Source organism: Notamacropus eugenii, chromosome 7, assembly GCF_028372415.1.
Source record: "Notamacropus eugenii isolate mMacEug1 chromosome 7, mMacEug1.pri_v2, whole genome shotgun sequence".
Taxonomy (NCBI): Eukaryota; Metazoa; Chordata; class Mammalia; order Diprotodontia; family Macropodidae; genus Notamacropus; species Notamacropus eugenii.
Window position 1 is genome coordinate 56,282,571 of NC_092878.1, and position 12,401 is coordinate 56,294,971.

Sequence of the window (12,401 nt, forward strand, 5' to 3'; positions counted from 1 at the left end):
TAAGAAATTCAAACTCCACGTGTCCAAAAAGCCCTCCTCTCCATCCCTGAATCTCCTTTTCCTCCTGCTGACTTCCCGGTTCCTGTCCAAAGCTCCGTCTCCCCAGGCTCCCAGCCCAGATCCAGCCTTCCCTGTCCTTCTCCCTTAGCCTCCGTGTCTATCAGCGAGTCCTGCCTCTGCCTCTCACACCCAAGCCGCCTCCTGAATGCATCCTCCCCGGGGTTCCCTTCTAAAACATGGACCTGACCATTTCCCTCCCCTGCCCAAGGAGCATTCCTAGCTCTGGCTGGGCTCTAGGCTCAGACTTCTCCACCGGGCATGGAGTATACCCTCACAGTCTAACTCCAGAGTGATCGATTAGACATGAGTACCCTTGACGCACTCCCTTGCAGCCAAACTGAGCCCATGCAATTCCCTTTCCCCTCCTTGTGCCTGTCACAGGCTGTGCCCTCTTCCTGGAGGCCCTTAGGTGCCATCTCCTCCATGAGGCGCCGGCCCGCAGCTGCTAGTTCTCCCCTTGAAAAATTGTATTGTGTACGTTCTGTATTGACTTGCTTGCAAATATGTCGTATCTCCGCAGTGGAGTACTTAGATCCTTGAGGAAAAGGACGATTTTTCTTTGCCTAGCACAATGCCAAGCCTATAATGAGAACTTAATAAATACTTGCTGATTGATTATCTGCTCCTACTTGCATGCTAATGAATGCTGCTAGAGGAAGTCCCAGCACTGCTAATTAGGTCTTCCACAAATGGATATTACTTAATCTTGACTTGGCCTTCACTTCTGCTTGCCAGTTCTCTTCCCTGATTGACCTTCTGTTGTACTTGTCTCCCACCCCTTCCCTGCTCTCTCTAGACAGCAGGTCTCAACTCACACTTCACTCAAAGTTCAGGACTGTTCATCATGAGCTTCCTCTTCTCCTCTGTGGAATGTTAAGGGAATTTGAAGATCTTCTTTGACCATTAATAGACACATAGAGCCCTGGCTACAGGGAGTTTCTAATTAAGTGCTGGGGCACCTTCAAGCTCCTGAGCACTCAGCCAATCAGATGCCAAGTCTTTGTTATATATTCTGGGAGTAGGCATTTGCTTTGGGGGTCCACTCATAAGAAGGATCTTTGGATTTCTTTGATTTCCTGGTGGAGATTCTGAGTAGCCATATGTTCGGAGCCCACACATCTCCGCCCCACACCCCGACTGCTCCGATGGCTGTGCTCCCTCAATCCAGTGATGTACATAAAGTGTACAGCAATATTGCTTTACCCAGACTGTTGGAGTTCTGTATGTCTTTGTGCTAATTTCTCTGCTTGCATTTTCTCCAAGTTCAGGGTGCTGACTTTTCCCCTGAACTAGTGAATGTAATTAAAGTAGGATTGTTAACCCCTTTTTGAGCAGTCTTTCCTTTAAAAGCAGATCAAAGAACCTGTGCTAGCAGGCCATCCTGGGTGTGCTAGGGTGCTTGCTAATATACTCTGTTATGTACTTCAAATCATCTCGGTGTTATCCTCTCCTTTGCATTAGTCAAGGAAGAAGACATGGCCCTTCTCTTCACTAATGCCAAATCCTCTACGTCAGAGATTCCTTGAACTTGGTTTTTTTTTTTTAACAGTTTGATAACATTTTCAATATAATTAGTTCTTTTGGCAATCTCATGCTTTTTATTTTTGCATATTTACAAACTTTTCTGAAAAAGGGGTCTTTGGCCTTCACCAGACATGATCTGCCAAAGGAGTCCATGACACAGTAAAAATGAAGAAGCCCTCTTCTACTAAAACCTTTGATCACCTCCTCTCCTATCTCCTCTGGGAACTTGCTCTTTCAGATATCTCTTTGCTCTCCCAAATTTCTAATCTCTCCCTGTCCACCGGCTCTTTCCATGATGCCCCATAAACATGCCAGCTGTTTTCTGTTAAACTTCTAGAAAAAGCTGTCTGCACTCATTGCTTCTACTTTCTCATTTCCCACATGTTTTTCAACCTCCTGCATCCTTGCTTCTGTCCTCACCACTTGGCTAAAGTTACTGTGTATAAGGTTACCAGTGATCTCTGTATTATTAATTCCAGTGGTCTTTTCTCAGTCCTCATCATTCTTGACTTCTCTGCCTCCTCTTTCTGACTTTCCCATCTCTGGATTTGTATGACATTGTTCTTTCATACTTCTCTTCCTCTCTGCTCTACCCATCCTTCTCAGTCTCTTTGCAGGATCTTCATCCATATCCTCCCGTAAGCACTGTCCCTGGGTGGGAGCACCACAGTGCTGGGTCCTGGACCCTCTTCTCCTTTACCTCTACTCTTTTACGGTGTTCACCTCTTGTTCCCGTGGGACCAACTATTATCTCTTGGCAGATAGCCCTCATCTCAGTCCTGAGCTCTGGTGCCACGTCTCCAACTATCCGTTAAACAACTGAAACTCTGAGTCATCCTTCATTCTTCCTTTAGCCTTTTCGTCCCCCAGGGATCAATCTGTTGGTAAGTCATACCTCTTCTGCCTCCATGACATTCTCACCTACGTTCTTTTCTCTCCTCTCATGGGAGCCTTCCTACTTGTGGTCCTCATCACCTTTCACCTGGACTATTGTAGTAACCTCTGATTTGCACTCCCTCCCTTTTTTCAGTCTGTTCTTTTTATGCCAAAGTCATATCCTTAAAGAATAGGTTTAACCATGCTACTCTTCTGCTCATGAAGCTTTAATGGCTCCCTGTTGCCTCTAAAATCAAATGCAAATTCACCAGTGTATGCCTTGAAATTGGAATAACTTTCTAATTGTTCTCCTTGCATCTGGTCTCCTCTTCTTCAGTCCACCCTCCACAGAGCTACCAAAGTAATGTTCTTAAAGCATATGTATGATCTTGTCATTCCTCTGCTCAAGGAGTTTCAATGGTGATTTTTTGGCACTGGAAAAAAATTCAGACTTTTTTTGGGGAGGAGGGGAAGGGATCAGAGACACTTAAAGCCCTTCCCAGTTTGGCTCCAGCTTTTTTTTACACTAGGGTTACATATTACTTTCCTTTATATACTAAATGTTCCATCTGTACTGGGTTCTATTTATTCTTAGTAGAGAGCACCCCATCTCCTCTCTCCATGCCTTTACCCATGCTGTGCCCCATGCCTAAAAGGCTTTCCTTTTTCATTTTGCCTCTTGGGACCCCGCTCTCTTCAAGCTTCAGCTCAGAGGATAAGATGCCTCTTCCCATTTCCCATTTGTTGATACCCTTCCCCCATGACTTTTTATACATTTTGTATTTACTTATCTGTATTGCTCAGTATGATGTAAACTCCTTAAGAGCAGATGCAGCTGCATTTTTCCTCTGTTGCTCACCGTGCCTGTCCCAGAGGTGCTCAGAAAGTGGTCGTGAAATTGAAGAGCTCAGCCAAGGAGAAGGAGTCGGCGCTGTTCTTCCTCTTCTTTTTGAATTTTTTTGTGTTTAACCTGTGGTTTGGGTGGATTTTTTCCCTAAACTTTCCAAATTTAGCAACTTAGAAAGTTGTCTTATTTATAGACTTTCTCATCTTTGGTATTTAGTGAAGTGATAGGGTTTGAGAAGAGGAGAATTCTCTTACTTTTTTTGTTTAATTTCTTCATACAATTGCCTTGCATTGTCTCTTGAGTAGTTTTTTTTTTTTTTAAGTTTTCATATGCATATGTTGGTGTGCCTCTTCATATCCCCTACAACTAGCACAGTCCTGGGCACACAGAAGGTGCTTGGTAAGTGTTTATTCATTGGTGGAATGTTAGAGATGGCAAGGCTGAAGGGATTAGGAAGGAAAAGGTAATTGCTTATTACGTAGCTTCCTTGACCTCCTTCCAGATTATGAAAGTCCATTCAGGTGATGGATTCAAAATGTAGAATGAGACATTTTTTAGACCTAGACAGTACAAGAATTTGTTTGGCCCAACTATACACATTTATTACAGGGGTTTTGTTTTTCTTTTTTTCTTTTTAATGAGAGAGAAGGAGAGAAAGAAAATAAATGCTTGTTAATTGAAATTTTACATTTAAAAAATAAACACCATTTTCTTTTTAAGTGATATTTACATGAACAAAAAAAACTCAGTTTTTTATAGTCTATGATGAATTTGTTATAATCACTTTAAAAAGATGCCAGTAATGTGCAAATAGTTATATTTTACAGAACTCTTCTGATAAATACACCTCACAAAAGGCAGAATGAGGAGAAAAAAATGTCATCATAAAACATTTGGAGAAAAACATCCTGTCATTATTGTAAAGCATTTGGAGTATCCTCAGGGTGGGAGTCAAATGAATCAGAGGCATCTGTGTCCTTAATGTTGTTACCACTTTTGTAGGTGTCACAGGACTTTCCGTTTCTCCATCCGAGTGAAACCAGCGTCCTGAATCGACTCTGCCGCCTTGGCACGGACTATATTCCCTTTACAGAGTTCATTGAACGATATACAGGCCATGTGCAGCAGCAGGTGGGTGGTCGGCCCTTGAGGACAGTGGTGATGTTTTTTATACGTCTTGCATTTGGGCTCAGAAGAGCGCCAAGTATCGGTAGTATTAATAGTAACATTAATAACAGTGTTACGAATAATATTAATGACAGGAACATTTATAGAGTCACTGAATTTGAGAATTAAATAGCCCAAACTCTTACTACAAGCAGTCCTTGAAGACTTCTAAAGGGAGAGAATTCATTACTTCCTGAGGTAACCCATTCCCTGCTTGGATAGGTCTAAGTCAGGGGCGGGGAACCTGCAGCCTCATGGCCACATGTGGCCTTCTAGGTCCTCAGGTACAGTCTGTTGATTGAGTCCAAGTTTTACAGAACAAAGGAGATATGTTCTGTGAAGTTTAGGTTCAGTCAAAGGGCCACTTTTGAGGACCTAGAGGACCACATGTGGCCTTGAGGACACGGGTTCCCCACCCCTGGTAGATGTTAGGAAGTTTTTTCCTGACATTGAGTATAAATTTGCCTCTCTGTGATTTCAACTCCTAGCTTCCTAGAAGCATAACAGATCCATGTGATGAATGAAAGAGAGAGTCCTGTGGAAGATGGAATTCCCCTAAGGTTATTTACAAATGTGTCGTTATTTGAATTGTTTTTCCTGTAAGTTCTGGGAGTTTTTGTTCTACAGCATAAGAGTCAGCAGCGTACGATGTGAAGAGTGCTGGGTGGGGATCTGGTTCTGTCACATACTTCCTATGTGACCTTTGAGGAAGTAACAGAACCTCTCTGGTCTCAGAAGAACATCTGTCTATGAGTGGCATTATACACATTAGAAAGAGAGAGAAGGGAGTTGGAGGCTGGTTTTAAATTTAGACTTCTGGCTGGGCTTTTGCTCAAGTTGGAGTTAAAAATATGGGTTCTGCAGATCCAATAGTTCTCAAGGAAGATGGATTTTTTTCAACAGAGGAGGAATTCTGTCCTTTTTCTTTTTTCATCACAAAGTTTTTATTCTTCCTTAAGGCAAAGGGTTAAGAAGGTTCTGGCTTAAAATAAACATGACATCAGTTTTGGAAGGTGGGAATAGGAATTATGACTCACACTGATATAAATATTTACAAAATGCTTTCCTCGCAACATCCTTTTAGGTAGGGAGTATAAATATATTTTTCCCATTTTACAGAGAAGTAAACCCAGGCTCAGAGAAGTGAGGTGACTTTGCTTCAGGCTGTTCACCTAATCGGTCTTGGAACCAGCACTAGAGTTCAGTTTTCCTTTGTCTTAGGACCAGTGCTCCACACTGCACCAAATCTGGACTCAGTCCCCAGTTCTACCTCTTGTGACCTTGGACAGATCACTTAACCTCTCTGAACCTCTTCCTCATCTCTGAAGTGAGAAAGTTGGACTGGATGAACTCCAAGGACCTTTGGTGTTGTCAATCTGTGGTCCAACAATGTTAATGGGCAAACTATTTCCCTCACTCCGTTGTATGTTTCTTCTTACGGAGGTTAATTTGACACAGCTATTCAAACATCAGCAGTACAACTAATAATGACGTAATAACAACAAAAAGGATAGTATTTAAATAATACTTAAAGGATTTTGTAAAGCACTTGACAGATGTACCATTTGGTCCTCACAGCAGCTCTGGGAGGTAGGTGCTGTTAGTATCCTCATTTTACAAAGGAAACTGAGGCAGACAGAGGAAGTTTTACATGTCTAGGGTTCCACAGCTAGGAGGTGTTTTGAAGCCACATTTGAACTCAGGTCTTTGTGACTCCAGGTTCAGCACTTGATCTGCAAGTCCCAATCCTGGAGCTAATTTAATTAGCCTTTGTTTAATCGCAGGATCACCATCTGTCCCAGCAAGGCCAGGGTGGATTACATGGAATTTATTTGCGGGCCTTCTGCACAGGTCTGGACTCCATCCTGCAGCCATATCGTCAAGCACTGCTTGACTTGGAGCAAGAGGTGAGGTAGAGAAGAGGAGAAAGAGGCAGGCAGTAATGCCCCTGAGTCCCCCAGTTTCCTCACTAGACCACATCCTTGGAAAGAAAATGCGGTCCTCCCTCCCCACCATAGCTTGTCTTCCTTTAATTAGGGTTTCAGAATTGGGAAAATGCCTTTAATGAGCATATACCACTATAAGCTCTCCGTATTGTTCATTTAATGATCAAAGTAACTTCTTGCCTCTGTAAGAGGTTCCAGGGTATTCTGTGAACATTTTGCTTTCAGTTTTTAGTGACCTGTATCACTTTAGTGACCCTGTATCACTATCTTCTGTGGGAACCTAAAAGCACTCATTACCACAAGGTCTGTTCTCTCCCTCTCCCCAGCCAGTGTTCTTAGGTCATAGGTTAGAAACTTTTTGAGATGGTGTTTTTCTAATTATGTTTTTTATTGCAGTTCCTTGCTGACCCTCCCCTTTCCATATCACATGTCAATTACTCCTTGGACCAGGTATCTTTGTAGATAATGGAATATCTTGGGTTCTTTTTGTCTGTTCTCTCAGTCTTTTAGGTATATTTGACTAATCTAGTATTTTGAAGAGCTCTCCTACTTCCAGATTCGGAATTTGAATCTAAAATTTTACATTTTGTACATTTAATCTGCTTTATTATATGAGCATTATTTCATGAATTCTGAAGATAAATCGTCTCTTAACATTTGGTACTAAAGTTGTCCATGTTGATGTTATACTGACTATCCTGCCAGCCTCCAAAATAGGTGTTTCTAGCTAAAGATAGGCTGAGAGGAGTAGGCCCTTTTTTTGCCTCTTCTGGCTGGAGTTGATCTCTCTATCTTCATTCAGAAATGCCATCATTTCCAGAGCTTATGTTTATACTCCCTCTCTTACATTTGGAACACGTAAGAGATTACATTAGATTAATTAACTTTTGCTTTGCTTTGTAGTTCCAACTTCTTTTTCCCTCAGTGATGGTTGTTGTTGAACAGATTAAGAGTCAGAAGGTAAGCACTTCTTTTATTCTGGTTAATGATGTACGTAATTCAGTGTGCTTAGTGATTTGCACCACATAGATTTCTTCAAACTGTTGTGTTTGGGGGAACCATGAAATTAGACCTGAGAAGGAAAGGCATCATACATGTTGATCATTGATGGGAGCAAGGAGCTTTTTCCTCAAGGTCATGCTTCAGTATTAAGAGGTCACCATGCCTAAGTCATTCACCTAACTTTGTTAAATGTACTTTTTACTTAGGTTGTTGCTATTATTACTGTCATGGAAAAATTGATTCCAAGTATTCTGGGAGACTGTTGGCTTTTGGGATCTGAGCTAGTAACTCTGAGATCAGCAAGTGCTGAGTAGATTACCTAGTCAAGTTGGGTTGTGAAAAGTACCCTCTGGCTCCCTGAGTCCTTTTCTCTTGAGTTGTTATAAGAACAATCACAGGAAGCAGCCTTGAAAGTAGTATAATTTTTACAAATTCATCCACAGCATTTTAAAAAAATCTGCAGTGAGACAATTGGGTTGCATGTGACACACTCCTGTCCTCTTTCCCTCCTTCTACACACTCCCAACCCCAGAGATATTTAATGAGACCTTTGTAAATGTCACACAGATGCAGAATACATATCAATACTAATGTATATGGGCTCCCTCCCTCTTGCCCCCTTCTCTTTCTCTCCCCCCCCAACTCTGATCTGTCTGTCTGCCTCTCTTACACATACACACTTGTACTTATGCATACACATACACACACACACACACACACACACACACACACACACAGAGTAAATAAGTGCCACTTCTTCAGCTAAAAAGCCCAACCAGATAATTTAGGCCAAAGAATTGAATGAAGGGTAGGACTCAGTCCCACATAGAGGTAACCATAGCACAGAGGCAAAAGTATCTAATTTGGCTTCTTTCTTTGATGAATTGGACCAAACAGTTGCCAGCCCTCTACTTCATTTTGTGTTGTGTAGACACATACCCAGCTGTATGCACAGTGAGTTGTTTAAGTGCATCCCCTCCATTCCTGGAAGCCTTGTGTGGGCTTCTTCATGGACCTCTCTACCCCTGCAGCTTCTTTACACTCCCCTGTCCCCCCAAAATGAGAAGAAAAGTACCACCATGAATGGAGTTACGAGCCAGATGAAAATTTTCTCTCCTTTCCCATGTTAGCCTTCTCTGTCTCATTTCAATTGGGAAAGGAGAGTGAAAAATCCAAGAAGAGCTGGTGGTTCACTCACCTTCTTTTCCACGATGGGCCTAGGGATGCTGTGGGCTGAAGTTCAGCAGAAATAGAAAAGATTTGCACATTTTACTAGACTTCACTCTGCACAATTGGAAATGTGCTACATCCATGTTATCCTTTCTGACTACAGAAGCAAAGATAAAAACTCTCTCCTTAAAGAAGCTGATGGGGGGGCCGGTAGTTTTTACTTCTGAATTAACATATTCATTCTTGGCTGATGAATCTAGAACCTGTAATCTAAACATTTAAACATTCTTATGCAGTATCTTTGTGGAGAAGTTCTACTTTCTTCTTCCAGAACAAGCTAATAGGCATATCCCCAAGTAGATCTGGCTCAGGAGGAGATTGACTGACCCATTCAGTCACTTTTAGGAAACCCAATGGAATATGTAGCTAGTAGCACCTGCAAATATGGGGATCCAGGAAGGCTTCTTGCAGAAGGGGGGACTGTAGCTGAGACTTGAAGGATCCAGGAAAACTAGGAGGCAGAGGTGAGGAGGAAAGATTTCCAGGCATGAGTGATAGCTGGGGAAAATGCCTGAAGTCCAGTGACAGAATGTCAGCAATGAGGCCACTGTCACTGGATCAGTGTGTGCGTGTGTGTTTGTGTGTGTATTGGGGGAGTGAGATGAGGGAGTCACTGTTGATGTGTAAGAGGTAGGAAAGGACAAAGTTATGGAAGTGCCACTGGAATTGATTCAGTAGGTCCCTCCTGGACCAATCACAACTGAATGTACAATTTAAACTGTGCAGCAGGCACTGTATAATTTTTAGAAGTTTATCTTTTCCACAGATTCATGGGTGTCAGATCTTGGAAACAGTATACAAATACAGCTGTGGGGGACTGCCTCCTGTACGCAGTGCGCTAGAAAAGTAAGTCACAAAAACTTAAATAAGATTGACACAGTTCATCAAGACCATTTTATTTGCATATGATCTAAAACTTCTCCAAAATAGTTAGTAATAGATGGGACTGAAAAGCTAACACTGAGCAGATAGGTCTATATGATCAAAGTAGGAGAGGCCAGGATGCCAGCCAATAAAGAGTCCAGGATGGTACTACATAAAAGAGAATGAATTAGTGTGGATGACTTTAAGGTCCCTCTGATTGTCAGATCCCATCATCCTTAGGGTGTTACCATTATATATGCTGGGTTTTGCTTGGCTATATTTGAGTATATCTTTTAAAGTAATTGCTATTTTCAGTCAGTAAGTCAACAGGCATTTTATTAAATGTTTACTATTTGCCAGGCTCTTTGCTAAGCCTGAAAATACAAAGAAAGGTAAAAATACTGTCCCTCCTCTCAAGTATCTTATTTTCCTAATGGGAGAAACAACTTTTAAACTATTTACATATAAGATATTGTTTATATGGAGTAGTTGAAAAGTAATTTCAGATCAGCCACTGGTATTGGGGAGGGACCAGGAAAGGCCTCCAGTAGATGGTGGGATTTGAGCTGAGTCCTGAAGTAAGCCAAGGGAGCCAACATGTGGAGAGTAGAAGGAAAAACCTCCCAGGCAGTGGGACAGCCTGTAACAAAGCATGGAGTTAGGAGAAGGCAGGAGCTGCTGGATTGTAAAGTATATGGAGAGAAGTAGAGGATAAGAAGACCGGAAAGGTAAGAAGGGGGCTAAGCAGAGAATTTTCTGTTTGATGCTGGCGGTGGTAGGGAACCAGCTCATATTGCCCATTTTATCTTACCTTCTTTAAAACTTGAAGTTAAGCTTCTGTCCTGGGTGGAAAGACTGGACTCTGATCTCCAAGTTTCCTTCTAATTCTAATATTTGGTTACTGCACAAGAACATCTTGGAAATACTTGAGCTAGTTCTGGAGAGGGTGCTTGATCTTCTCTTTTCATGTATTTTTGTAATGCTCCATTTCTAATTGAGTCATCCTCCCTTACCACATCCATTCCCTTCCTTTTTGGTGAAACAAGAGAAAAGGAGCAAACTGCTTTTGTTGGCAGAGAAACAGACTTCTCTGAGCTCATCTCATTGTGTTTTAGCAGGAATTTTCAGCTCTGAAACTCTTACGCAGGGTGAGAATAAACAATATGGAAAAGAAACTGTCAAAATAGCTGAAGGACATTTTAAACTTAATATGGGAACTTTAATTATAAGAAATTTAATGACTAATTCCAAAAAGATAGGAATAAAAATGGAATGATTATTTTTAGTGTAATGGACAGTTTCCCTTCTGACTCACCAAATTCTTACTCAGATCTTGGCCAGTACCCTCTAGTGACGTCCCAGAATGGCCTGGGTGTTTGTGCCCAGCAAGGGCTTTTATGGCATTGGTTTTTCTCTCCCTTTCTCCACTCAGGATCTTGGCAGTGTGCCATGGGGTCATGTACAAGCAGCTTTCTGCCTGGATGCTACATGGCCTCCTCTTGGACCAACACGAAGAGTTCTTTATTAAACAGGGCCCATCTTCTGGCCTTGTCTCTACTCAACTGGAGGAGGAGGAGGAAGACCTGGGCATTGGAGGCCTGACAGGGAAGCAGTTACGAGAACTTCAGGACCTGGTGAGGATTTGAAGGGAAAGGCAGTACATTCCACCAGATAGTGACCCCTTCGCCCTCTCACATGAGCTTGCACTGAGCCTGCCACCTCGGTGCCATCTGCGCCACTTCCTTCAGCCTGTCCCTCCTGATATTTGCCTTTGTCTGAATGAGGTTTGCAGGATGCATGGGAAAGAGCGCTGAAGAGTACAACCCCCACCTCCTTTGCTTGTTTGTCTAGGTCCAGACTTAACCTCCCTGGGGCCTATTTTCCTCGTCTCTAAAATGAGATTGGACTTGATCCAGTTCCAGACCCGTGAGTCTATGATAATCCATTAGGCTGGGCAGTTGTGAGGCCTTCTTGATACCATACTAATACCATACTTAGGAAGTGGACAGCTCCTTAAGTTGTGTCTCTCTGGCAGCTTTTTGATGCAGCTCAAGGTCTTAATTAGGATTCACAAAAACCTATATAGATGCCAGTGTATTACATAAGAATCATAAATTCTTGGAACTGAGCATAATAGGATTTTTTTTTTTAGGACTTCACAGGTCTAGTCCAACCTACTCATTTTACAGAGGAAGGAACTAAGGCTCAGAGCAGTTGAATGATTTAGCTAGAGTCCTGTAACTAGTTAATGGCAATGCTAGAACTAGAACGTTCATGTGTTGTGCCTCTCCTGCCTGCTAGCCACCAGGCTAGACTACCTCCTTGCAAGCACAGTACATGCCTGGCAGGTGGGAGTTGTACATCCCTGGGTTTAAAGTCCCTATTGCCCAATATATTAACTATGGAATATAAAGGATGGAGATAGATAGAGTTACTGCATACTTTCTTGTTTCCTTTGTCACTCTGTATCTCCTCACCCAGCGCCTGATTGAGGAAGAGAACATGCTGGCCCCATCCCTGAAGCAGTTTTCCCTTCGGGTGGAAATACTTCCTTCCTATATTCCAGTGAGAGTCGCTGAAAAAATCCTGTTTGTAGGAGAGTCTGTACAGATGTTTGAGAATCAGAATGTGAATCTGACCAGAAAAGGTAGGAAGTCCTGTCCTAACATCTCATCCCCAAGAGCTGGTCAAGAGCAGCTTTTATTGCCCATTGCCTCATGAGCCAAGGCAGTGGTCAGTGTAGTACATCATATTTTGAAATAAATCTTGTAAGAGGGCACCATGATGCTTCTTGTCAGAAATCTTCAAAGCAAGGGAAGTGGCACCCAGTGGTTAAGAGCAAAAATTATTGCCCTGTATTTACTAGACCCTGGTTAGTTAGATTG

At 42.3% G+C, this 12,401-nt stretch overlaps 1 protein-coding gene and 1 long non-coding RNA gene across 5 annotated transcripts in view; one reads left to right on the top strand and one right to left on the bottom strand.

Annotated features, from left to right (window-relative positions):
• Window positions 1-12,401, top strand: part of LOC140514451 (gamma-tubulin complex component 4-like) — a 28,646-nt gene that overhangs the window by 1,224 nt on the left and 15,021 nt on the right. For 2 of the 4 annotated variants that reach the window (XM_072624862.1, XM_072624864.1), the window contains exons 2-8: window positions 4,310-4,438; window positions 6,259-6,381; window positions 6,817-6,870; window positions 7,324-7,380; window positions 9,419-9,498; window positions 10,949-11,150; window positions 11,998-12,163. In XM_072624862.1, the coding sequence (XP_072480963.1) occupies window positions 4,310-4,438; window positions 6,259-6,381; window positions 6,817-6,870; window positions 7,324-7,380; window positions 9,419-9,498; window positions 10,949-11,150; window positions 11,998-12,163 (811 nt within the window). The remainder of the gene's footprint in view (window positions 1-4,309; window positions 4,439-6,258; window positions 6,382-6,816; window positions 6,871-7,323; window positions 7,381-9,418; window positions 9,499-10,948; window positions 11,151-11,997; window positions 12,164-12,401) is intronic. The other 2 variants (XM_072624865.1, XM_072624863.1) reach the window with 2 other exon arrangements.
• LOC140514489 (uncharacterized) lies at window positions 9,519-10,949 on the bottom strand. The gene is made up of 2 exons (XR_011970703.1): window positions 10,328-10,949; window positions 9,519-10,156 (listed from the first exon to the last, which is right to left on the bottom strand). It is a non-coding gene; the product is annotated as an uncharacterized lncRNA (long non-coding RNA).